Source organism: Mercenaria mercenaria, chromosome 5 (assembly GCF_021730395.1).
Source record: "Mercenaria mercenaria strain notata chromosome 5, MADL_Memer_1, whole genome shotgun sequence".
NCBI classification, from domain to species: domain Eukaryota; kingdom Metazoa; phylum Mollusca; class Bivalvia; order Venerida; family Veneridae; genus Mercenaria; species Mercenaria mercenaria.
In genome coordinates, this window is record NC_069365.1 from 26,994,766 (window position 1) to 27,020,601 (window position 25,836).

At 34.5% G+C, this 25,836-nt stretch overlaps 2 protein-coding genes across 2 annotated transcripts in view; both read left to right on the plus strand.

Moving 5' to 3' along the window:
• Window positions 1–9,056, plus strand: part of LOC123558228 (multiple epidermal growth factor-like domains protein 10) — a 21,793-nt gene extending 12,737 nt beyond the window's left edge. Inside the window, exons 5-11 of the mRNA XM_045350105.2 lie at window positions 1,130–1,267; window positions 1,684–1,821; window positions 3,353–3,490; window positions 3,903–4,040; window positions 5,084–5,221; window positions 8,051–8,188; window positions 8,929–9,056. Coding sequence (XP_045206040.2) covers window positions 1,130–1,267; window positions 1,684–1,821; window positions 3,353–3,490; window positions 3,903–4,040; window positions 5,084–5,221; window positions 8,051–8,188; window positions 8,929–9,056 — 956 coding nt within the window. The remainder of the gene's footprint in view (window positions 1–1,129; window positions 1,268–1,683; window positions 1,822–3,352; window positions 3,491–3,902; window positions 4,041–5,083; window positions 5,222–8,050; window positions 8,189–8,928) is intronic.
• The window catches only part of LOC123558222 (receptor-type tyrosine-protein phosphatase alpha-like), a 21,319-nt gene continuing 4,414 nt past the window's right edge, over window positions 8,932–25,836 (plus strand). The window contains exons 1-14 of the mRNA XM_053543013.1: window positions 8,932–9,052; window positions 13,029–13,135; window positions 13,357–13,505; window positions 14,070–14,157; window positions 14,536–14,612; window positions 15,038–15,074; window positions 15,346–15,443; window positions 15,787–15,915; window positions 16,305–16,456; window positions 18,462–18,597; window positions 22,381–22,530; window positions 24,709–24,793; window positions 25,179–25,252; window positions 25,517–25,654. Coding sequence (XP_053398988.1) covers window positions 13,374–13,505; window positions 14,070–14,157; window positions 14,536–14,612; window positions 15,038–15,074; window positions 15,346–15,443; window positions 15,787–15,915; window positions 16,305–16,456; window positions 18,462–18,597; window positions 22,381–22,530; window positions 24,709–24,793; window positions 25,179–25,252; window positions 25,517–25,654 — 1,296 coding nt within the window. The 5' untranslated portion in view covers window positions 8,932–9,052; window positions 13,029–13,135; window positions 13,357–13,373. The remainder of the gene's footprint in view (window positions 9,053–13,028; window positions 13,136–13,356; window positions 13,506–14,069; window positions 14,158–14,535; window positions 14,613–15,037; window positions 15,075–15,345; window positions 15,444–15,786; window positions 15,916–16,304; window positions 16,457–18,461; window positions 18,598–22,380; window positions 22,531–24,708; window positions 24,794–25,178; window positions 25,253–25,516; window positions 25,655–25,836) is intronic.

Sequence of the window (25,836 nt, forward strand, 5' to 3'; positions counted from 1 at the left end):
ATCAAAACAGGAGTCTATAGGAAAATCACAATTTTGGTGACATTTACACAAATGGATTTTTCCTTAAAGGGACTGGCCTCCAGATCATTCGACAAGAAAAACATTTTTTTCAGAGATCTGGAAAAAATGCTTTCTTTCTTAATAAGGCTTTAAAACTTAATTACTGATAAACTATATGTTACAGAAACACATTAAAATTTGCTGATTTACTACTTTTTACGATGAAAATCGACAAGCGTTTATAACGCTTTTACTCCATGTAAACTGTCTCCGTTATAAATATCTATATTTTGAAGTTATAATCCACTACTTCCGCTATAACGCTATTGGTTACGACGACGGGAAAATGTCTTTATTGCCGCGGCGGTCCGGGGTTCGATTCCCGACGCGGACATCTTTTGTTCTTGATTTAGAATTTTTTAAATATTTTAGAAACAAAAATTCATATTTCAATGCTCATAATATAACCAAACTTCCATTTGAAAGAAAACATTATTTTTAGCCAAATCTGGAGGTCAGTGCCTTTAATGCACATTATAATAAAACATTTTACAAGTATACATCAATGCATTGTTTATTACAATATTGTCCAATGAAATGCCTAGATCCGTGTGCTTAGTTTTCAGATATTTGCCCATGACTTAACAGATCCGCACACTTCAAGCAGACGGCATTATTTGGAATTATTTTCTATCTGTCAAGTCTTTCGAAAGAAAGTATTGTTACTGTTTTTATAAATGTACACATGGGAAGACATTAATGCGCAGGCTGATTTTCCTTTCCATAAGACTGATCTTGGTTTTATCATTTAATCCGGCTTGATGAAGTAAAGTCAAGACTTGTCAGAATTGCTTTTAGTGATCATACATCTCTGATTGGGCGATATTTTGATTTCAAGTCCACCTTTTACTTTGCTCATCTTGAACACTATTTAGTATTATGTCTGAGTGCTGTTACAACTTTAAATCACAAATATGTTAAGTATTCAGTTTTTAAAATAATCTACAAAATTACAGCTTTACTAGTATCAAAACATCAGCAAGACAAAAATACCTAGATATATATCGAATCACACAGTGAGCCTTAAATGGATTATCGTAAAAACTTATATCATTTTTTTTTTCTCAAGAATGCGAACATGGCTCATTTGGCTTAACTTGTTCATCAACGTGCCATTGTCTCGATAATTCAAGCTGTGACCACGTATCTGGAGAATGTAGTGTTGGTTTGTGCGAGCCTGGATGGCAAGGTTCAAGTTGTGATAAAGGTATCAGCTATTACACATGTCAATCAACTATCCTGTTATTTAGGGGAAACATTGTAACTTGTCGCTATTTCTGTAATAAAAAGGGAATATTTCATCCGGGTTGTTTTGAAAACGAAGGCACATTTCAGTTCTAGCTTACTTATATATTTATAGAGTTGTTATGTACATTTGTATTATACATCTTAAAACAATATCCGTGTGTAGCTTGAATTGACTATCTAAGAGCAATGTTTATGCTTTTTTTGTCGATAGTACCCGATGAATATTATGCGTAACGCTACTATACAAATTAAGCTAGTCTCAGCTTAGTAGTCATAGTTCGTGATAGAAGCTATATTAAATGCTAAATTATTCATAGGGATAATAGAACTAAAGTTCACACATATTTTATCAATTGTGTTTCTTTTGCTGTTAAGCCTGCGACTATCGACATTTCGGCTATAATTGTTCATCGGTATGTAATTGCCGTAACAACTCAAGTTGTGACGTATTCTCTGGAGATTGTGATACTGGTTTGTGTGATCCTGGATGGCTTAACTCTAGCTGTAGTATAGGTACAAACTTACATGCACAAAACAGATGTTTTGCAAGAACAAAGTAGCATCAAACTTTGGAAAGCAGATAAGACATTTCTACACATATGTACAGATACATAGGCACTTTTTATTTTCATTACAACATTTCCATACTATCCATTATAAATGTTTGATTATCTAAGTTAGAAGATGGACAGTTATGTGTATGTACTGAGGTAACAGAATAATTCCATTTCCATTTACAATTGTCAAAATTGTTAAGTACATTGCCACTGTTCCTTTTTTAGTTAAGATGAACACAGTGTGCTCAAGGTAAGCTATTGTGATATCCCTGTGTCCATCGTCAGTTTGACATTTAATAACGATCTAGAAGTCATAAATGTTATCAAATCTTTATAAGACATGGTCTGAATGTAACAACGTCTCGTTCTGGGGTCACTTGATTTAATAATAGAAATTTCTTGCTTAAAGCCATATTTTCTTTTGCATGTACTCGTATATCAAACCTTTATGAAAGTTTGCTTTTATCAACTCTAGATTATTTTTACATTTGGGTTTATAGGTGTCAAATTCTAGGTCACTACATGTATTTCAAACTATAGAAAATTCTTAAACTCTATATGTCATCTTTTCGACTTGTTCTGTATCTAACTTGATCTGAAAGATTATATAAAACCTTGGCCATGTTTTTAGTCTCGTCATGTGGATTCAAATACCTAGATTATATCAAAGAAAAGTTTTTTTAAGACTTTAGAAGCTGTATTTTCACGTTCATTTAGACATTAGAAGTCGTTCATTTAACTATATGAAACCTCTACAGAATGTTTGTCTGAATAAAAGCTATGTCAAATCAAAGCATGGGCCATCTGTTATTACAACGTAAGATACAAGGTCTAATCATGTAAAATCTTTGTAAAGACTATAAACAATATTACCACGCTATAGGTCACATTTTCTACGTTTGTCTTTGATTGATCGTAGTTGCGAAACAGGGTGATCTTGGCATAAAATCTAGTTCTGGTCAAATAATAAGAAATATTAACAAGGGCAATCACATTTTTCTTAATGAAACATGTCAATCTAGTTTCGTAATAAATGCAGTTATTACAAGTAAGATATATATTGTCAAACGTTCAAAGTCAGGTAAGCGACTCGGAAGCATCATGGCCCTTTTGCATTTAAAAACTTTTGCCAAATTAAATTCACATAAATATGTTGAGCTGTTTATAATACTAGAATACAAAACTAAGCCATTTGTCTTTCAATTTCTTTCCTATATTTCATAGTCTAAATGTTTTTAACAATAGTCTGAATGCTCCGTACGCAAGTTTTACATGCATTAGGTTTTAAGGTAATTAGTGAGAGCGCTACCCGAATTCTGAGAAAAAAAATAGAACAGTGTTTAAAGACTATTAGAAACTACTCAACAAAATTACAACTTTATTAATATTAAAACATCAGCTAGACACAAATACCTCAAAATATATTGAATCGCCTATTAAAATCTAAACTGATTTTCGTAAAACCTTATATCAATTTCTTTCTCAAGCATGCGAACTTGGCTCATTTGGCTTTAACTGTTTATCATCATGCCATTGTCTCGATCATTCACGCTGTGACGCCGCCTCTGGAGAATGTGTAAATGGTTTGTGCGAGCCTGGATGGCAAGGCTCAAGTTGTGACCAAGGTATCAGCTACTAAACACCGTTGAAATTTTAATGGCAATAAACTGCCCTGCTACTTAGGAAAACATTGTATTTTGTCGCTATTTCTGTAATACAAAAAAAGAGAGAATATTTCACCCTGGTTGTTTCGAAAAAAAAGAAGCTTCTAGCTTACTTATATATTTATAGCGTTGTCAGGTGTTATACATCGTAAACAATATCCGTGTGTAGTTTATTTGACTATCTAAGAGCAATGTTTGGGCTTTTTGGTGGATAGTACCCAATAAATATTATGCGTAACGCTACTATACAAGTTTTAGCTAGTCTTAGCTTAGTAGTCATTATAGATGCTATATTAAATGCAGTATTATTCATACGGCTAATAGAACTAAAGTTCACACATATTTTATCAATTGTGTTTCTTTTGTTGTTAAGCCTGCGACTATCGACATTTCGGCTATAATTGTTCATCGGAATGTAATTGCCGTAACAACTCAAGTTGTGACGTATTCTCTGGAGATTGTGAAACTGGTTTGTGTGATCCTGGATGGCTTACCTCTAGCTGTAGTATAGGTACAAACTTATATGCACAAAACAGATGTTTTGCAAGAATAAAGCAGCATGTACAGTTGTGGAACAATGAAAAAGTTAATTTTTTTTACATTAAATAGCAAATAATTATAGTTTCAGTCAACCTCATTTTGAAACAAATCCGTTGGATATTGGTCAAACTTTGGAAAGCAAATAAGACATTTCTTCTCATATGTACAGGCACTTTTTAACTCTATAGATCGTCTTTTTGACTTGTTCTATATTGAATTTTATCAGGAAGATTATATAAAACCTTGGTCATGTTTTAAGTCACGTCATGTCGATTCAAATACGTAGGTCAGATCAAAGAAAACGTTTTTAAGACTTTAGAAGCTGTATTTTCACGTTCGTTTAACTGTATAAAACCTGCACAGAATGTTTGTCGTCTGAATAAATATCAAATCTAAAAAGAACCATCCGTGGTTACATCCTAAGGCATAATGTCTAATCATGAAAATTCTTTGTAAAGACTATAAACAATATTACCTCGCTATAGGTCACATTTTCCACGTTTGTCTTAAATTGATAGCAATTGCGAAACAGGGTCACCTTGGCATAAAATCTAGTTCTGGTCAAGTTATAAAAAAATTTTAACAAGGGCAATCACAAGTTTTCTTTATGAAATTTGTCCATCTAATTCCGTAATAAATGCAATATTGTCAAAGAGTCAAGGTCTGGAAAGCGACTCGTCACCATCATGGCCCTTTTGCATTTAGAAATTGTTACCATTTTAAATTACCATGAGTATGTTGAGATTTTTATGAAACCAGAATAAAAAAATAAGCCAGTTGTCTTTCAGTTTCTGTCCCATATTTTATAGTCTAAAAGCTTTAACAATAGCCTGAATGTTTCATACTCATGTTTTAGATGCAATATGTTTTAAGTAAGGTATTTAGTGAGCGCGCCACTCGTAATCTAAGAAAAAAATAAAACAGTGTTTAAAGACTATAGATATTTGAACATTATAGAATCATTTATCACAAGACGATACATAAAAGGTATGCCTTATGTTTTGTTTCCTTAAGCGTGCAATCATCGTACATATGGATATAACTGTACATCGACATGTCATTGTATTGATGATACAAACTGTGATGCTGCAACAGGAGAGTGTGATAATTATTTGTGTGAACCTGGTTGGCAAGGTTCTAACTGTGCCACAGGTACTTTTCCACAATGTTAATTAATCCCCCCGCCGCGAGTGGTGAGGGGTTATAGGAATGGTCTCTGTCCGTCCTTTCTTCCGTCCTTCCGTCAGTCCGTAACAATTGTGTCCGCTCCATATAACTTAAACCCCTTAAAAGATTTTCATGAAACTTGGGTTCAATGATCACCTTATCAAGGCAATGTTTAGAACTTATGAGTTAGTCATGTCGGCTCAAGGTCAAGGTCACAACTCAAGGTCAAAGATTTAAGCCTTCCATTTTGTGTCCGCTCTTTCCTATTGAAGGATTTTCATGAAACTTGGGTCAACTGATCAACTTACCAAGACAATGTGCATGAATTATAAGTCAGCCACATCGGCTCAACGTCAAGGTCACAACTCAGGGTCAAAGGTTTTAGCCTTCCATTTTGTATCCACTCTGTGTCTCTTAACCCCCTTAAAAGATTTTCATGAACATTGGGTCAAATGATCATCTCATCAAGACAATGAGCAGAACTTATGATCACCTCATCAAGACAATGTGTAGAACTTATATGAATCAGCCATGTTGACTCAAGGTCAAGGTCACAATTCAGGGTCAATGTTTCCATCCAATACCATCAACCCTTTCTCTATACATAATATAGCTGTCTTTCAGACTGCCTTGTTTCTGAAAGATTTGCATCTTTTTCTCTGTTCGATTCCGATTGCCGGTGTAATGAAGTATTTCGACCCCCATAGAATAACGACCCCCGGTCATTATTCTATAGAAAATGTGACTCCTTTCCTGTAAAATATTGACTCCCCTTATAAAAAACTGACTCCCTTTGAAAACTCTATAGAATAACGACCCCCGGTCATTATTCTATAGAAAAACTGACCCCTCCAAGTAAAATACTGACTCCCTAAAGATGACTCCCTTCAAATCTCATAGAATAACGACCCCGGTTATTATTCTATAGAAATACTGACTGCCGAAATTACTACATTCGAACTCTCATACAATATCGATTCCCGGATATTATTCTATTTAAAAAAGTTACTCTTTCCGTGTAAAACACCGGCTCCTAAAAAGACTTTCGACGATAATATCTATTAAAAAGAGATCCCCACCAAACCTAACGGACAATTGTACTAGATCTACAACTCTAATACCCTCCATTGCCAATAGTTAACATTTTGATTGTACTACTACTACTGGTGCCGCTACTTCTATTGCTATTACTACATGTACTTCTTCTTCTTCTACTACTATTACTACTTCTACTACTATTACTACTACTGATACCACTATACCTGCTTCCACTAATACGTCTTGTACATCTACCTCTTGTTCTCCTGCTGCTATTGTTGCTGTCACTTATTCCTCTGCTGCTGCTGCTGCTGCTGCTGCTGCAACTGCCACTACCACTGCCACTACTACTACTACTACTACTACTACTACTTTCTATTGTTGCCGCTACCGTACTTTACTGCCACTGCTAAGTATTGCAACTTCTATTAATACTAAGTTCTATGCTAGCAGTTTCTTGTGCAGTTTTCTTCTGAAGAATTACTTCATACCGAAGTTTGCAGGGATTATTGACACATGTGTGTTTTATGAACGTATTGTGAATTGTTATTTTCCTGAAAAAAAATGTATACACCAAGATACAGCGTCTAGAAATAGAATCCCTTTTCCCGTTGCGGAATGCTCTGATTTCTGTGTCAAGTGATGGTATCTGGGGCTAATGGTCAAATGGAAGGACGGACAGACGGACGGACAATGGCAAATCTCTATGCCCCCCTCCTCCGAGTGGGGGCATAAAATGCAGCAATTAGGCCTTAGATACATGAGTTATCACTAAATTTGACTAAATGACCGGGGGTCGTTTTTTTTATGGGAGTCAATATTCTTCGTGAGGTTCAGTTTACTTCACGTGGGGGAGTCATAGTACTATGATCTGGAGGTCATAATACTATGACCGGGGGTTCACTTTTTCTATAGAATAATGACCGGGCGGTCATTATTCTATGGGGGTCGAAATACTTCATGACCGGCAATTCACACTTAATAAAAAAAATAAAATGTACCCATTATCATATAAACATATAACAATTTTGAAACTTTCAAATGGTTAAACTCTGCATTCGGACAACGGTGTCATTTTATTCCTAGTATATTGAGCGACAGTTGTTTCAATCTAAATCACACCTATTACAGATAATCCATTTTAAATATCATTGCTAACTTAAAAATGGGACATTTCCGTAAATGTGACAATGAACACTGTCAAATGATACATAGATACATAGTATATAAAGAGACCGTCACAAGAAACTTTCAATTCGTGTTTATTTGTATGCTATGGGCCTCATAGCAGTATACGAAGTATCCAACATCTCGTCTTCTGGTGCTGAAATTGTGCAGAATATAGATATATAGATTATAAACACGGAGACAATGGTGTTTTCAGACGCTTCGCCAGTAAAGAAAGTGTAGCCTATTTGCTAGTTCTTGCAAACTTCTTTAAATAAAAGTACAGGGAACTTACTTTTCTTTATATTTCTTACTAATTTTTGAAAATTTTGTTGAGTACTAATAGTGCTAGAGTATTAACAATCATATATGTTGATATAACAGTCATCCTATATCGCTGCGTTTTGGAAATAAGATATTATATGTATATAATAATGTTTACGTTTCTACTTCAGCTTGCTTTATTTTAAAAATTCTAACACTTAAGGCTATGGAGTATGCATGTATCTTAAGTTTCTCTATCTTGCTGCATGATTTTCTACTCTGAAATAGTCTCTATAATTGTATGTTAACACGTACCTTTGCTAAATTATGCTGAATCTCTTAAAGTTTGTGACGCTGGAACTTTTGGGTACAATTGTTCAAACAAATGTCACTGTGACGAAGATAAGAACTGCAATGCAAGAAGTGGCTACTGTAAAACTGGTATATGTGAACAAGATTGGCAGGGATACAATTGCAGTACAAGTAAGTAAATTAAATTATTTGTTTTATCACTTAATGCTCTATATAAATGATAATTAGTCATTTTGGCTGTCTGCCAATTTTGAAGCATGTTCAGTATATTATTAAAAAAAAATTCTCGAAACGTTTCAAAATTTATTTACTTTTAGTTTGAAAGCTATATAATACACTTCATGTTACTGTTTCATTTATTAGCCTTCATCATAGGCCAATATAATAAACGTCTCGTGATCAGAGAAACTCCATAGCACGCATCTCATGTCAATAAACGACATTCTTATATTGTGGTTTTGCCTGAAAAAGAAATGGATAGATGTTATTACCTACAGTTGTTTAATGTTTGCAGTAGCTAAACTTTCCGAAATTAATTGCATGCTTTTTTTTCGGAGTGCTCGTTGTCACTAGCTGTAAGATAATTGGAGTGACTCGCCGTTTTGATTTAATCAGAATATTCGAGTAGACTGTATCTGTCATAACACTTAGAAATGATCAGTTCCGGATCAAATCAGTTTATACACCCGTGTCTGGACATCTTTTCCGAGAAACGTATGTCTTCTTATGTTATCCTTGTGTGCGATATTAGACTTTAAAAGACCATAAATATTGTATTTACGTGCATATTACTGTTGCTTATTCTATTCTCATTTTGTTAAAGTGATTATCACAGCCCAGGGTCTTTTATGCCTTGTTTCAAACAAGTTGACTTAAATAAGGCTAAATCATAAGCAGTTTTCTGTTGTCAGAAAAACTTACTTCGGAGCAAGAGGCGTCTACTACTGCTGCGGTTGCTGGCGGTGTGTCATCTGCAATTATTCTTGTTGCGTTAGGTGTTGTTATTGGATTCTTCTTACTTAAGAGAAGGAAAGCGTAAGTGTTATTCAGCTGTATCTTACAGAACACAACATATTGTCGACAATTAAAATATTATTCAATTATTCCAAAAATATAGCAAAACGGGATTTGAAATAATTCATACGCGACTATATCAGCTGGGAATTCCTGATAAAAGATTTCAGATAGTATGTAACATAAAGATAGTGAACGATGAAATTAACTTGTCTCTCGTTTGGCGTCTTTGTCATTTAGCATCTTAAAACGAGGTCTATAGTATAGTATAGTATTGTTTTTATACTTTGTGTCTTTTCCTTTTTAGCTCACCTGATCACCTTTCGTCCGTCGTACGTCGTCAGTCCATCCGTGCGTCCCTCCGTCAACAATTTCTTTTCTGCACGATAGTGGTTTCATTTATAATTTTATTGAAACCAACTTGCACACAACAAGTATCACCATAAGATCTTGGTTTTTTTCTTGAACTGGCCAGATCCCATTATGGGATTTAGAGTTATGGCCCCTGAAAGGACCAAAATTAGCTATTTTGACCTTGTCTGCACAATAGCAGCTTTATGATTTGATTTTTACCAAAATTTCACACAACCTGTATCACTACAAGATTTTGGTTCTTTACTTGAACTGGCCAGATTCCATTATTGGTTCCAGAGTGATGGCCCCTGAAATGACCAGAATTAGCTGTTTTGACCTTGTCTGCACAATAGCAGCTTCATTTATAATTTGATTTTAAATTAATCAAACTTGCACAAATTTTGTGACACCATAAGATCTCGGTTCCTTTGTTGAACCGGCCAGATCCCATAATTGGTTTCAGAGTTATGGCCCCTGGAATGGCCAAAATTAGCTTTTTTTACCTTGTCTGCACAATAGCAGCTTCATTTATAATTTGATTTTAAATTAATCAAACTTGCACAAAATATGTGTCACCATACGATCTCGGTTCCTTTGTTGAACCGGCCAGATCCCATAATTGGTTTCAGAGTTATGGCCCCTGGAATGGCCAAAATTAGCTTTTTTGACATTGTCTGCACAATAGCAGCTTCATTTATGACTTGATTTTTACCAAACTTGCACACAACCTGTATCACTACAAGATTTTGGTTCTTTACTTGAACTGGCCAGATTCCATTATGGGTTCCAGAGTGATGGCCCCTGAAATGACCAGAATTAGCTGTTTTGACCTTGTCTGCACAATAGCAGCTTCATTTATAATTTGATTTTAAATTAATCAAACTTGCACAAATTTTGTGACACCATAAGATCTCGGTTCCTTTGTTGAACCGGCCAGATCCCATAATTGGTTTCAGAGTTATGGCCCCTGGAATGGCCAAAATTAGCTTTTTTGACCTTGTCTGCACAAAAGCAGCTTCATTTATGATTTGATTTTAACCAAACTTGCACACAACTTGTATCATCACAAGATTTTGGTTCTTTACTTGAACTGGCCAGATTCCGTTATGGGTTCCAGAGTGATGGCCCCTGAAATGACCAGAATTAGCTGTTTTGACCTTGTCTGCACAATAGCAGCTTCATTTATACTTCGATTTTATCAAACTTGCACAAAATTTGTGTCACCATAAGATCTCGGTTCCTTTGAACCGGCCAGATCCCGTAATTGGTTTTAGAGTTATGGCCCCTGAAATGGCCAAAATTAGCTATTTTGACCTTGTCTGCACAATAGCAGCTTCATTTATGATTTGAATTTAATCAAACTTGCACAAAACTTGTGTCACCCTAAGATCTTGGTTCCTTTCTTGAACCGGCCAGATCCCATGATGGGCCCCTTTATTTGAAGTAGTTTCAAGAAAATTCCAACTATATTTTCTCATAATTCTTTTGACTGATCTTGGTTATTATTTTTTGACCTTCTTGTACTTAAGTGCAGTGATAACAGGCGAGCGATATTGGGCCATTAAGGCCCCCTTGTTATTTATATGAATAAAAGTTGTTCATTCTATGTAAATCGTTGTTCTAATTCAACGGAAAGTAAAAAAAAAATGGATCTGATATGTACATGTGCATAATTTTTAATAATCCGATGTAGCGTGATTATCACACGGGCGTGAATAGGTCCATGATTGATATAAGTTTTTCAAAACTTGCCCTCATGCTTATTCTTCGTCCATAATTTGCATACTAAATTCCCAAAGACAGCTTTTATAGTTTGTGTAATAAATCAGTTCTATGCTCTACATGTACAAATGTATATTGATTTGAATATGTTCAGTTTGACTAATCAAACTGGCTTTTATAATACTTCTATAAAAAAAACTTGCTAAACACAGTAACTTAACTTTTCCGCGAATTAAATTGTGTTACACATTGCGTAAGTGCTAAATATTGTTTCTGGGTCTGTTTTTGTCCACAACTACTCAAAATGATAGGAATTGCACGCTCTGAAAATTACCCTTTCATCTAAATATCTGCAAAAACTGTGGCAACGAAATGCTTAATTAAAATTTGTCCTGTTATTTTCAGTTAAAATTTCTTGTTAATATAAAACCCTGATAACTTTGTTGACATATCTATGAAGAAATATCAGCTATTAGTGTAATTATTATTAGCCTGCCAGATTTTTATGGCGCTCTTTTCATCCATAAAATAAACGTTCAAAAGCGCTAATTATAGTTTTGAAGAAAAAAAACACGTGATTTGCACGTTTTAAAGTCATCACTCGCAATAGACAGATGGCAGAGATCGTGTCTTCCAAAAGCGACAGTATGTGGATTTCTGACTTTGTACCTTTATTTGAAATAAAATGTAGTATATTATAGGCATGACTTTCACTTTCTATCATATTTATCTGTTTCCACATATGTGCATACAGTTGTAGTGTACTCTCAGCATTACAATTTTTGCTCAATAAACTTGCAGGATTAGAGTTATTTAAGGCTACTTTAACTTTACTGATGCATTTTTTTATTTTCTTATGGTCACGTAGATCTATCATATAAACATCACTGTGGCTGAAATGTTAAAGCTAAAGTGGGGTGGCGTAAGCTGTCTTCAGCCATTGAGGTTCAGGTAGCTGGCCAATAGTTTCGCTTTGATCTTAGCATTATTCTGTCCAGTTCGGATGTAAATGTTGTGTCTGACATGGTTTTCCTATCTGTCTTTGAATACTGTTGTGTATTCTCTCTCAATTCAGATATTATAACTATTAACAGACAAGCAGTCAGTGTAAGAAGAATACTTTAAAGTACACATAAGTACAAATCGAGGAAAGGGTGAAATTGCATATGCGAAATACTTTACATTTGTATTGTCATTGCGAGTCTAGAGTTGGATCCAAGATTTTGGTTTAGATTTTTTATTTAGACATAAGAGGGATATGAAATTTCTAGCGCGATCCGAGGAACTGCCCCCTTGAAAAAAAATAGTTTGCAAATATATACAAGTGGTTCAAGCTGATATATTTTTGACATATATGGGGCCAAATTATTTTAGATCAATGATTAAAAATCAGTTCAGTTTTTTAAAATCCACTGTCTTAATCCATACGTCCTCTTCAGAAATTATAGATACGTCCTATTGATATCATGTTTTGCAAGCTGAGAGCTGAAAATTATATCAATTGAATAATTCATAGATTAACTCATCCTTCCTCTTCAGCAATTATAAATATATACTATTGATGTCATATTTTTAAAGGTACGCACTAATATCAGAAATCAATTCTGAATAATTATATGTATCGTATATATAATTATAAATATATACTATTGATATCATACTTTTAAAGCTACGCACTAATATCAGAAATCAATCCTGAATAATTATATGTATCATATATAACATTGGTATATTTATATATCTAAAACATTCTTAGCCCGTGTGATTCTTACGGTCGTGCCTTAAGCTTCGAAAGCAGGACAATCCTTGAGTTAGTATAGGGGCTGGGTGTACATCGGACATTGTACGCCGTTTACGTGCTATGGCATTTGATTGGTATCATATTTCGTATGAACACGTATATTCTTTTTTGTTTATACAGTTCCGAAAAATCCACTTCCAAACAAAGTCAGTTCTCGCATCTGGAGACGAGACCGAAAGAACCTCGAAGGTCTAATCTATATGGACATGAAAACAGATCATTCGGTGGTATATACTTTTTACATGTACTTGTAAAATTCACTTCAAAAGCATTTGTCTTTCAACTTATGTATTTATATGTATATAAAATTATACTAAAAGTAAAAGAAAATGTAAAAATAAATCTGGACAGAAACAATGCAAGGTATATTTCTTTTACTTATATACTTACTGCTTAAAAGACATGCTTGTACAACTGGTAATTACATTGTTTTGCATTTAAAAATTAGGAGAAGAAGAAACAAGTATGAATGCAACAGGAGGGAATGATTATTACAGTTTCGGTGAGCAGTTTATGGGTATAAGAATATACGAGCTCTGGGACTATATCCACGAGAAAATGGAAAACAAATGTGAAAAGCTGTTTGAAGAATTTAAGGTTTCTACATATTTATATACACTTTTTATAATATATATATATATGTTGGTATGCATATGCGTAAAGGAATCTTACAGTAAAGTCGAAAACGATTTTATGACACGACAGGAATCCATTTTTCCCATAGTAATTTGTATATTAAAAGCATTTTAGTATAGTATGACAGCTGGATAGTAGCACGTTTAAAAGATAATTCTAAATAGGTTAAAAGGTAATATATAACAAGTATGATGCATATTTCATTTTAGTTCTGATTACGTGCACGTACTTCTTACATTACCATTACCATTACCATTTTTTTTTGCAATTTGTTATTTTTGCCTTGACGTTTACCTTTCGTTCTGAATCATGAGATAGCTTGAACTGCAAATTTCTTGCGATTCATACCTGTTATCATAGCTGGTTTGTACACACTCGGAAATAAGTCGGCTTAGGAATTTCCCTCTTTTTTTATAGGCGCCAATGACTTTTCTGGTAATTGTTTGATATCATGTGATTGAATGGCATATCTATCCGGTCATATTTACTTGTAAATTGAACTGTTTCTGTTTCTGTTTCTTTCAGACGTTGCCACAAGGGCTTGTTCATAACTATTATTCAGCCGATAACCTTGCTAATAAGGGAAAGAACAGATACAGGGATATGTATGCATGTGAGTTGAGATAAAATCCGTACTGAGATAAATCCATTTTGCGATAAAATCCGTATTTTCTTATGCTAGACGCTTGTCTGTCAATCCAGAGGTCCTGGGTTCCAATTCCAGTGGATATACTGACAATTTCTATAATTCTCTTCCGTTTCTTCTACATAACCAAGAGGCAAATACTGGTTCTTCCCATGAAAAAGAATATGATAAGTGGCTTCCATTGTATGTAAGCTCATTTGTGTTTATCATGAAAAGGGTGCTATATTAATGTGGTGTAATATATGTAAATATACAGAGAACTATTACATATTTAGATTTTAATTTGAGTCACTTGGAACCAAGGTGCTTCCTGTGCAATATATTCTATTCAATTCTATATTTTAGATGACCATAGTCGTGTAGTTTTGGAAGACGTCGAAGAAGGTAAAAATACCGATTACATCAACGCGTGTTATATTGATGTAAGTAATTTAAGTATAGAATATATCTTTGTTTCATATTATAAACAATATATGGATCATTCAATTTTTTCATAAACCCGTAAAAATAATTTCAGTTTCATAGATCGTTTCACACTGTATATATACACCATATCGCCGTAAACAACCTTTGTAATACATAGAGAGGAACCTCCATTGTCGAGTGTTTACGATCGTTGACTTTGAATCAAGTGCATCTTCTACATAAACGCCTGATAAAAGAGAAGGAAGAGTTTGTTTAATATGTAAAGTATTATAACAAAAAACTTTACCAAAGTGAAATTTGCGCCATATTATCATACGAAGCATTTTTTGTAAGCGAAACACCACGCGAATTTGTACATATTCATTTAAACTCATTCTTTTACTGTGCAACTTGACCGTTATCATACGTGTTTATTTTACAGGGATATGAAAAAGTAAAAAAGTTTGTGGCTTCACAAGGTAATAATGTGTCTGTATACTATGATTTGTAATGTCTTCCTTTGTTTCATTTATTCTGTGAAATTGTGTTTTCCAATTTATAGAGTATGTTTTTAAAAAAAAAATGTTTGTGTTGGTTGGCATGAGTGTTTACTATTCATGTATTATCGCTCTTTATACTTTTACATTACTAACAAAAAAGATGTAGTTTTGTTCTATTTTTACTGTGCAAGCAAATAATACCTTTAACATTATATATTACTAACCATGAATTAATATTTCCTGTCAAAAGGTCCAACAAAACAGATGATTGAGGACTTTTGGAGGATGGTTTGGCAGCTGAAGTCAGATAAAATTGTCATGCTCACCAATCTGATTGAAATGGGAGCGGTAATTTTTAAACAATACCTCAATTTCTTGTGAAGGATTCGTCTTGTTTTACTTGTAAAACCAATCAACAAATGTTAATATTAATACAGGATGAAGTCAATTCATATATATATATATATATATATCATCAATCAGCGATGATATTTAATAAATCACCTGATTGAAATGGGAGCAGTAATTTTTAAACATTAACTCATCTTGATGTGACCTATTCGTCTTGTTTTATTTGTAAACCCAATCAATTAAAGTTGATATTAATACAGGATAAAGGCATCAACAATGACATGTTATAAAATCACCTTAATCATCTCGCCATGGCATAAACAAACGTTTTGTTTTATAGACAAAGTGTTTGCAATACTGGCCAAAGGAGGAAGAAGAAGATGAGTGCACATATGGCAATGTTGTTATAAAACTCCTGAAAACGGATAAATACCTTGACTATAACGTTAGATACTTCGAGGTCGTGAAGGTTGGTGTTATAGTTTATGTTAAGCGATATATCTTATATTAGAACTCTACTATAGAAACTGTATCGCGTACACTCGTCCTCGCTATAATAATGTTCATTCATAACATCATCTTTGCTTGAGCTTATGCAGAGATAGTGTTGGTGATTATTATTCCCATGCAGTTTATTTCATGATTTTTTCATTTATTTGTTTTGAACAGTAACACCGAGTTAATGTTGTTTTTTGCTTCTTGCAAGTGTTTGGAACCCTCAGTTCCTCGTGTCATGTATAATTATACGAAAATACAAAATGTATACACTAGTATAATATTGACTGTACAGTTTTATTGAGAATTACATTATTATTATATGACATCTATCAAAGAAAATAATTATCTTCCTTTCTAAAGAATGGTGAAGCACCCCGTAGGATCCGACAATTCCATTTCAAGTCTTGGCCAGACAAGGATGTTCCTGACAGTACATGGTGCCTCGTCAACTTCTGGAGAGCTGTTGATACTAACGCTCCATCAAAAGCAGGTCCCATTGTTGTCCACTGCAGGTAAATTTTAAACTGTCAATAAATATATTACACTGACTAAGCAGTGATATAACTAGATTTGAAAAGTCTAAACTGGTTGCAGGAACATGTGGCTCTAGGATAATTGTTTAGGCTGTAATGAGACTCTTCTGAGATTCATTTTCTTGCATACAACACACGTATTAAACGAAAATGGAGTCTTTTAGTGGTAACAAGCATGACAAAACTTACATATGCATCAATGAGTGCTAGTAACCACGTAAGACACGTAATTACAGTTTGATGACTTATTCATTAGAATCCTAAACAAACTGACGAGTGCTCGCTCTTTTAAAACATTTAATTTAAATCATGTAAAATATTGGCGGAAATTTTGTACATGACTACATAGAGTGAAATATATTGCAGTCCAATAACTTGCTATTTTGCCTTATTGGCCTGTGTTTTAGGATTCCAACCCATGCAACTTTGTTACCACTTACACAAACGTATATATATATTATTTCATAAATTTAAATCTAAATACAAAAGTTGCTCAAGGCTCTATTGGAAGACTGATATATTTAAGTTTATTATACCTCAAATAAATGTCCAATGCAAATTTCCCATTAGTTTAACTTGAATAATATATCATATTCCCCAGTGATTTTATATCACATGAGCAAAATCGTTATTTTCAATTTCTGCGCAGGTGATATTATCCATAATTTCATATCACATGCGCAACAGCGTTATTTTGTTTCTCTGCGCATGTGATATTATTTTTTCATATCACCCGTTGAGAGATTGATACTTTCGCATTGATTAAAATACCGAGTCGATAAATTTTCAGACGAGGCGCTTATATAATTATACGTTAGGATTAAATTACCCTTTTCTAGTGCTCTTGCATGTGCGAACACGGCCGAATTTTCTTTTTTATGCTACGTGCAAAATATTTCGAAAACAATTTTTCATCAAATATTGAATCGAAACTACCACAATAAGTTTGGAAATGATCTAACTAAGAAAATGAGTGCTCACACTTATATGTTATATTTAGAAAACAGAAAGTTATCGCCGTTTTTCGAATGCTACTGATTGACACAATGTTGAAATATTAGAATAAATATAGGGGTCAGCGATATGTAAACGTCTCGACTAAATCTATCAAAAAAGTCTTATTACACAGCAAAGTCGCCACAAATTATGAGTGCTAACAATTAAAGACTCTTTAATTCTGTCTTCATTATTTGGTTAGTAATTACTTTTTAATGTTAAATACATTATTATGTTGATTTTCCAGTAAATGCTTTGACCCATATACGTTTTCGGTATAATAAAATAAATATTGCATTCCTGAGAGGGTGATATGAAAAATGTTCACCCCTCGAAATTTGAATATAGACCTCGGCTGGCGCCTCGGTCAATATTCATATATCTCGCGGTGAACATTTTTCATATCACCCTCTCAGGAATGCAATATTTATATAATACCAAAAAAGAAGAAACCTAAATCTGTATTGTTCCCTTCTGCCGATACACATTCAATGCAGCAAATATTGTCCAAATGTATAATACCATATTAAAAATGCAGTAAAAGGTTCCATTTTGAAAACAAATCACTACCATGTTTTATTCTCATAACGTACTAAACTAGACATATTCTAAGGAATAAGCTTACCTTATTCGCAGTAAAGTTTCTTTCCTTTTCGGAATTAGTTGTCACCGACCACAACAACACAATTCTTCGATTGTCGTATTATTTGTTGCGTAACGTCATTATTATTATTTTTTTTATTATTATTATTTTGTTTTCTAAATCTAGACACTTCTGTGCGGTATATAAGAACAACTAACACAGCAAAAACGACGACAGTTCCACATAATTGTACAGTATTAATAATAAACTCAGCGACTTTCCATGTATGCTGTAGTTGCTTTTCCTGTACATATATTGTTCAAAACCTAGAAAGAAAATAAGGTCTACTAAGTGTATAGATATTCATATTGCTCAGATCCGTTGCTAATTAGTTCCATTTTTCAGTGCTGGTGTTGGTAGAACAGGGACCTTTATTGCCCTAGACAACTTGGTTAATCAAGCAAGAAAAGAAGGTAGTGTGCGCCCGCTACAAACTGTGCAAACATTAAGAAGGCAACGAGTCAACATGGTTCAGACTAGAGTAAGAAACGAGTTATTTAATCTTTGAAATCATATAAGATTGTACATTAACAAGTTGCTTCCTGTGATTTGGCCTTATATTCTAGTTACATATTCAAGGTGGTTCAGTTTTAATTTGGCCATGGTTTCAAAAAGACAAACATTTAAAAAAGACTAGCAATTTGGTCATGTTTCATGTAGATTAGACAAAAAATGTAGCCTTTGCACTTTTCTATGATTTGGCCCGGTGATATATGTTTTGTTCTCGGACATTTTATTTCAACATGACCTGTATTGTGCAATGACGATGATTCAGGTTCTATGTAGATTATGTAACTAATGTGGCCTTTAGACAGTGAAAAAGGTTCTGTATATCATTGGACGCTGTTGTTTTTGTTCCCCAAAATGTCTGTTCTAATTCTAGATTTCTAACCGACAGACATCACGGCTCGTGTATATACATGCCTTCTACAATGTTGTATTGTATTTGTCGATGCGTGTATTTGTCTGTGTTTGGTCGTGTGCACGTCCACGTAATGAAAGTTGCACTTGAGGGTGGGGTGTAGGGGGCTGCGATTTTGTTTGTATTTTTCTTTTGTTTGTTTTTTTGTTTGTTTTTTTTTTGTTTTTTGTTGTTGTTTTTTTTGGTACGTGGCTTTGTCTATTGGATAATCATCCTTGTTTCTTCAAGATCTAAGCTTGTTACCTAGATCATTTAGCCTATACTGTTATTACAAGATATTTGTAGGCTTAGTGCCCAAGTTTTCCGCATAGACGAACGAAAACAAAAAAGTGCAAAAGTTTCATCTAGATCAGGGGCTTCTAAAGTGATAAAGGTTTTCTATAATTAAACATAGTGGCCTAGTTTTGGTCCCCATGTAATTCAGCTTTGATTTGACCGAGATTTCACAAACATTTTGATAAGGATTAATAACGATCTGGTGGAAAATGTGACATCTAAAATGTTAAAATGACTTTGCTATAAAGGTAAAGATAAATGTAAGTTTATTTAATGTCACGTATAGACAATAATCAACATGAGCTACAAAGCCCTTGTGCAAGAAGGTATCTGGTAACACAGTCATTCCTGAGTGCCAAACAAGGAAGGTACCTGTATAAGTTTTCAATTCTTTAGTATGACGCGGTCAGGGATCGAACCAACGACCTCCAGCACTGAAAGCAAACAATCTACCATAAAGCTATTTAGGCGGTACAATTAGATTGATTAAAACTAATAACATACGTTTTGCATTAGATTTTATAAAGATAACTAGTTTAACCAGGTGTTATAAAGAATGGGTCAAACGGGTGATTTTTAGCAAAAAAACAACAACCTGTAGGCGACGTATGACGGACGCACATTTATGGACCCCGAAAAAGGCGATAACGGTGACTCACATTTATCACTTTGTGCTTAGGTGAGCTAAAAATACAAGCAAACAACGAATGTAGAAATGGTCCGACTTAGAAAATAAAACTTCATGTATATAACTTTGATAATCGGTAGACATGAGAAAGGGCAAACGTTTGATTGAATGCTGAATGATACATGTTGATCTAACTCCATATTAAAGAACGTGTAAAAATTTGAATGTGAAAATGTTATCTGTCGAGCTGACGCAACATTTGAAAAAGTGTAAACAACCGAATGCCAGATTCTTCATTTATTAAAAAAGTAATGTTTGTAAAACATATATGCCACTATGTTGGCCTGTCTGAGATAATCTGGTGCGTAAATTTCAGTATCACGTATGATCTGACCAAAACCAGGTGTCATCTGTTGACCATAGACGTTCATGAAATGTAGTTGATTGGCAAAGACCCTAATATTCATTAGCTATATGTCCTATACAATTTTAAGTTTCATGGTCAAAGTGACCTAGACCTTTGCCATCCTGATCTGAAAACTTAAATGGCATCTACTAACCACAGATAACAAGGTAATAAATTTCAATAGCCCCAGGCCAAACCATTATTCAAGTAGCATGCATTTCCACTATCGTCCATGAACAGGCTCAATCAAACCGAACCTGCAACATTTTCTTATTTGTCGTGTTGAGCGACCTGTGAAGTTTCCACTTTTTCTATTTGATTAAAGTTGATTAAAGATTTAGTCTAGAGGTTACAGTGTCCTTTACCCTAAACACACCGAACCCCCCCCCCCCCCCCCCCCCCCCCACCCCCGAACAATATAGTGTTCTTCTGCACACAGGCGAGGATTTGACAAACCTACATCAAAACATTCATTAGTCACGGATTGAAAACAATTTTCAGTCTCGAGATATCTGTTTTCTTGACCTTGGACACGGCCAATCCTGACAGCATCTAGTGGTCATAAAAAATCATGACTTGATATTTGAGTTTTATAGGCCGGAGCATTTTTCACACGTGGAAACATATTTAGTTTAAGGCTTACGGTAAAATGCAATATATCCAGTTTATATAAATAATTACAATGTAAAAATATTATATAAATATACTTTGTTATAAGTCATTTACAACACAGCAGGAAGTATACAGCGTAAAAACTCGTAGACACATGCACGATCATAAGGTACAACTATTTACATTCATTAGATTGAGATACTGAAGTCTCTTTTTGAAATCCGTTTAAAAACTTCTTAAAAAGTCCGGCGTTTGAATGTGTTGCTGTTTTCTAGACAGCCTTATAGCTCTCCACAGAAAACTTGATTGACGCTTCCAGAGGACAACTGTAGCATGTAAGAAGCTGTGTTGATAGGCAGATTTGCTGCAGGAATTTTGGTTGTACTGCTGGATGTGGATTCTGGTAGATTTTTATTGCCCTAGAGTAGGATCTGGAATAACATCACCAAGATTTAATTAATTTGTCTAGCATGGTTATTTTGTAACTGTACTGAAGTGTTTTCAACTGGAGTTCATGGAGCATATTTGAGACTGAACTTGTTCGTTGTTTGGCGTTTCGGTTTTGGCGAATCTTGCAGCTCTTCACTTAATCCAACTTGATGATGTGGCTGTCAGCATAGGGGAACCACATAGTGGACGCATGCTCCGCCTTTGGACGGTCATATGTCTTGTTGCCGGTTGTTTTGGCACATGGTGGACTTGAGCGGATGTTCTGGTGGATGAATGCCATGGTTGAGTTGGGCTTTTGGTGATGTTATTTGTGTGTTTACCAAGAGAGATCGTGACTCCGAGACGTTTTGCGCATTCTGTAGCTTTTAACCGGGTATCATGGATGGTATGCGTGATGTCAAGTAGATGTCGTTTGTTGGCTGTGTGGATAAATTCACACTTGTCATGATTAAATGACTTGAGACACTCACGTCCCTAGTCTTGAAAACAGTCAATAAAATCTGTAAAAGGATCCTTTGACCCAAGATCGCATTTGAGTTGTCTAGCATCTTCTTGGCCCCTTATTTGTCTGTACATTAAACAATCATATGCGAAAAGACAGACTGTTTATTTGGAGGAAGGCAGATCGTTGATGTACTAGGGAAGAGAAGAAGACCAATAACACTGCCTGCCCTGCCCTGTGAGGTACCATAAGAGATAGAGGAGACTTCTTAACAATCAAGGACTACTCAAACTAGGGGCCATCTTTCGTTTTTATCTAAATCAAATATGTACCTCAAGCTACTTGAAACTCATATAATTCTCTATTCGGATTTTTTTCTATTAGGAGCTGACCTTTCTTCTTTCCGCATCAAACTATTGTAATGTTAGCGAATAATTTGGCCTTCAACAACACATTTTTAAGAAATCATGAATAACGTAAATTAACATAATACTAGTAGATGTTGAAAAATATATCATCGTTTAACAGGAGCAGTACGTATACGTGCATGAAGCAGTCGCTGACGCCCTGTTGTTTGGTACACATATCGTATGGGCAAATCAGTTCGAAGAAATGCTGACATTCATGTTAGAGAAAGAAAAGGGTGATACTAGACCAAGACTACAAGTACAGTTTGAGGTAAAATACGTGATACAGTATACTAGTCTTAATGTTATAAGAACTTAATATTTCTCATAAAAGATGATTTAATTAACACAACACGAGGATAAAAGATTTATAATTTCTGACCCATTCACCAGTTATGTAACAGAGGCTTTCAAGTTCAATGTATTTCTCCTTTACTTATTGCGAATGCAGTGCATATTGTATATCATTCCGCATGTCTCTAAGGATGGACTTGGAATTATTGTAATTTCCAAGTTATTATTGTTATACCAGATTTGTTGAGCGCCCTTTTCATATGAAATATGCTTTCAAGGGCGCTTAAGTTATCGTTTATTGTGTATATCATATTTTATTCTAAAGGATTTGTCTATGAAATATCTTAGAAAATAAATATTGTTTCAAACATTGTACAAATGTTTACCTGAAATCGATGACCTTTTACTAAAGTTTAAAGATCATAAGTCTAGGCGAAAAGCAAGAATCAGAATATACCTCTATACTTTTACGAGTTAGGTCTGTGTTTATTAGTTCCCAACCGGTTGAACACCGGAGGGGACCGTATGAATGCCTTCTGTCCGTCCGCAGTTCTGGAACCTGTCAGTAAAACTTGGTATGTGAATAGAGGGCAATATTTTATTTATGCACGTACATGACTTATGCTTGTAGGTAATAGTTCAAGATCACTATTCAAGGTCAAGTAAAAATTGTTTATGCTTTATAACCTTTATATGCATTAATAGATTATATAAGGGCTACTCACAAATGTTCCCCCATGATGAGACAATGACCATGACCATGGTTGTCGATCAAAGGTCAAGGTTACTATTGAAGGTAAAGTAAAAATATATGCGCTCCATAATTATGTCTTCCAACACACAGTGGTGCGTATATATTGATTCACTCCTGTGTGTGTGTGCGTATGCGTGTGTGTGTGCGTATGCGTGTGCGTGTGCGTGTGCGTGCGTGTCACAATTCTTGTCTTCACTATAATTCTCATCCGATCTTCACCAAACTTAAACAAAATCCGTTTACCAATAAGTCCTCGGCCAAGTTTGACAAGTAGCTAAATCGGCCTAGGCACTTCGGAATTATGGCCCTTGAAACTTGTTTTACATAATTAAAGCACTGAAAGTCAGATAAGGCAGTTGAGGTCTCTGTGCATGTTTGACACATATACTAGTATTCAAATGATTAGGCAGATGCGGGAGGCATGCGCTTTCCTCAAAAGCAGCTCTAGTTTTTATTAGCATTGATGGAGTACCTTAGTACTGCACAAGAATGTCCCATGATGGGACAACGGGACGCGTATATGATCTAAGCGTGTAGGTCAAGGTCACTATTGAAATTTAAGTATTTATTTTCTTAGCTCCTAAATGCCTTTTGAAGCATTTTTAATCCTAATACTGTTGCCAACAACCACTAACAAGGTTTTCCACCGGTAGGGGACTTTTGTATTGCCACTACAATACTCGGTCGCTAGTTCATCCGAAATTTTGCCGGTGTGTCTAAAACAGACTTCTCAAGTATATACTGTTGTTGAACGAAGGAGGTCGGTCGGGCTCCTGACAGTCTTAAAACTTTAATTCATTTTTTAACTTAATGCTTGATACTTTTATGCGTCTTTGAACGACTGAACTTCAACACTTCTAACAAGTTCCTTTGAAATGTAGAGAGAATAGAAACGTGCGACTTTTGATTTAGAATTAATGTAATGCCGATGTGAATATACAGCTGACAAAAATCTGTTTTATATAAAGCCAGTATGACCTTCTGTGTAACAGCATATTACAAATGTTGCCTTAAAAGATGGTCAAATAGGGAGAAAGCAGGTCAAGACTGCGGGATCGTACGTCTAATCAAGGATTACTCACATATTTCCCTAGAAGATTTGATAAGAGACCTGTCTGAAATCATTTGTCCACTAAATGCAAGTCATGTTGAGAAGTATGCAGTTACTTATGCATAACAGGTTTGTACAGGTGCAGAATCCAGGAACACTGGCTAAGTTAACAGCCGACTAGTACATAAATAAAACGGCGCTTACCTGTATAAACAATTAAATAAACAATCAGGCAGATAGGAGTCTTGCTCTTACGTGTAGAAACTACCGTAGATTCTGAGCTCCTTTCTGTTCATTTTAAGCTGATTTTGACTTCCTGGAAATGGGATTTGTTCTTTGCTAAATTACAGCTTATTGAAAAGAGTGTGGCGAACGCCTCGTCTGATGTTGCGGAGAGTCCAGAATATTCAAATGTTGAGACTATAATGTCTGAAAGTATGACTTTTTTTATTACTGTTTCAATGAGCCTGAAATCAATTGATTTATAACTATAATTATTATATATATAATATATTATAATAATCGCATGGACATTAAGCCAAATATTATGGTCTCGGCTCAGTTTACATTTCATATTAATAATTTTGACCTGACAGTTCCTTGATTTTCCATATTTCTGTTTATATTTTACATTTTCAAATGATACAATATACGTAATCCTTGTAGTCAGAAGTGTCTTATTTGAGTGATAATATTTTGTAATCTTACTCTCTGTGTTAAAATGAGTACTGCAGAACTATTTGTAGTTTATAATGGAAATAAAATATTTGATAATTTTCCGTTGACTGACAAAGTAACATGATAATATATGCATTTGTAGGTGACGCATACAGGCCAAAACTGAAGAACAGAGGCTCCAAATGTGTGCAACAGCTGAGTGCCATATACATCTCTGTAAGTCAGTTATTTAAAAAGTGATTGTATAATTATTCCACATCGACGGTCATTATTTGAACTTTTTTTTGGTTTTTATCGTGTTGAACATTGATCATATACTTTGTAAAAGTAATATGGTCTTTAAACTAGATAAAAGAATATCAAATCTGGCATACTTCTTGTCAAAAGCAATATTTTATTAGATTCAATATTGGATATTGGGATGTTTTATTGATCTAAACCTTTAAAATTTAAGATAATTCATTTGATTTACTGTTCAAGAATTACAAGGGAAAGAGTACATTCTTGGTGTCGATGTCCCCGGATCAAGGTACAATGGAAGAGTTCTGGTCTCTAGTTGACGACAGCAACATCAAAACAATTATAATGCTGACAGAGCAGTCGACGACATGTTACAGGGTAATTTTCATATGCTTTATTTGAGGCTTTGAATATGCGTAAACAGTAATACTTCTATTGAACGAAACACTTTGCCTTAATGTTTGGAATCTGTAGATATTTTTCCCAAATTCGAAATGTTTGAAACATTGATATATACAGGTGCTTATAATAATTAGTAAACCGGCTTAACTGATTACAAC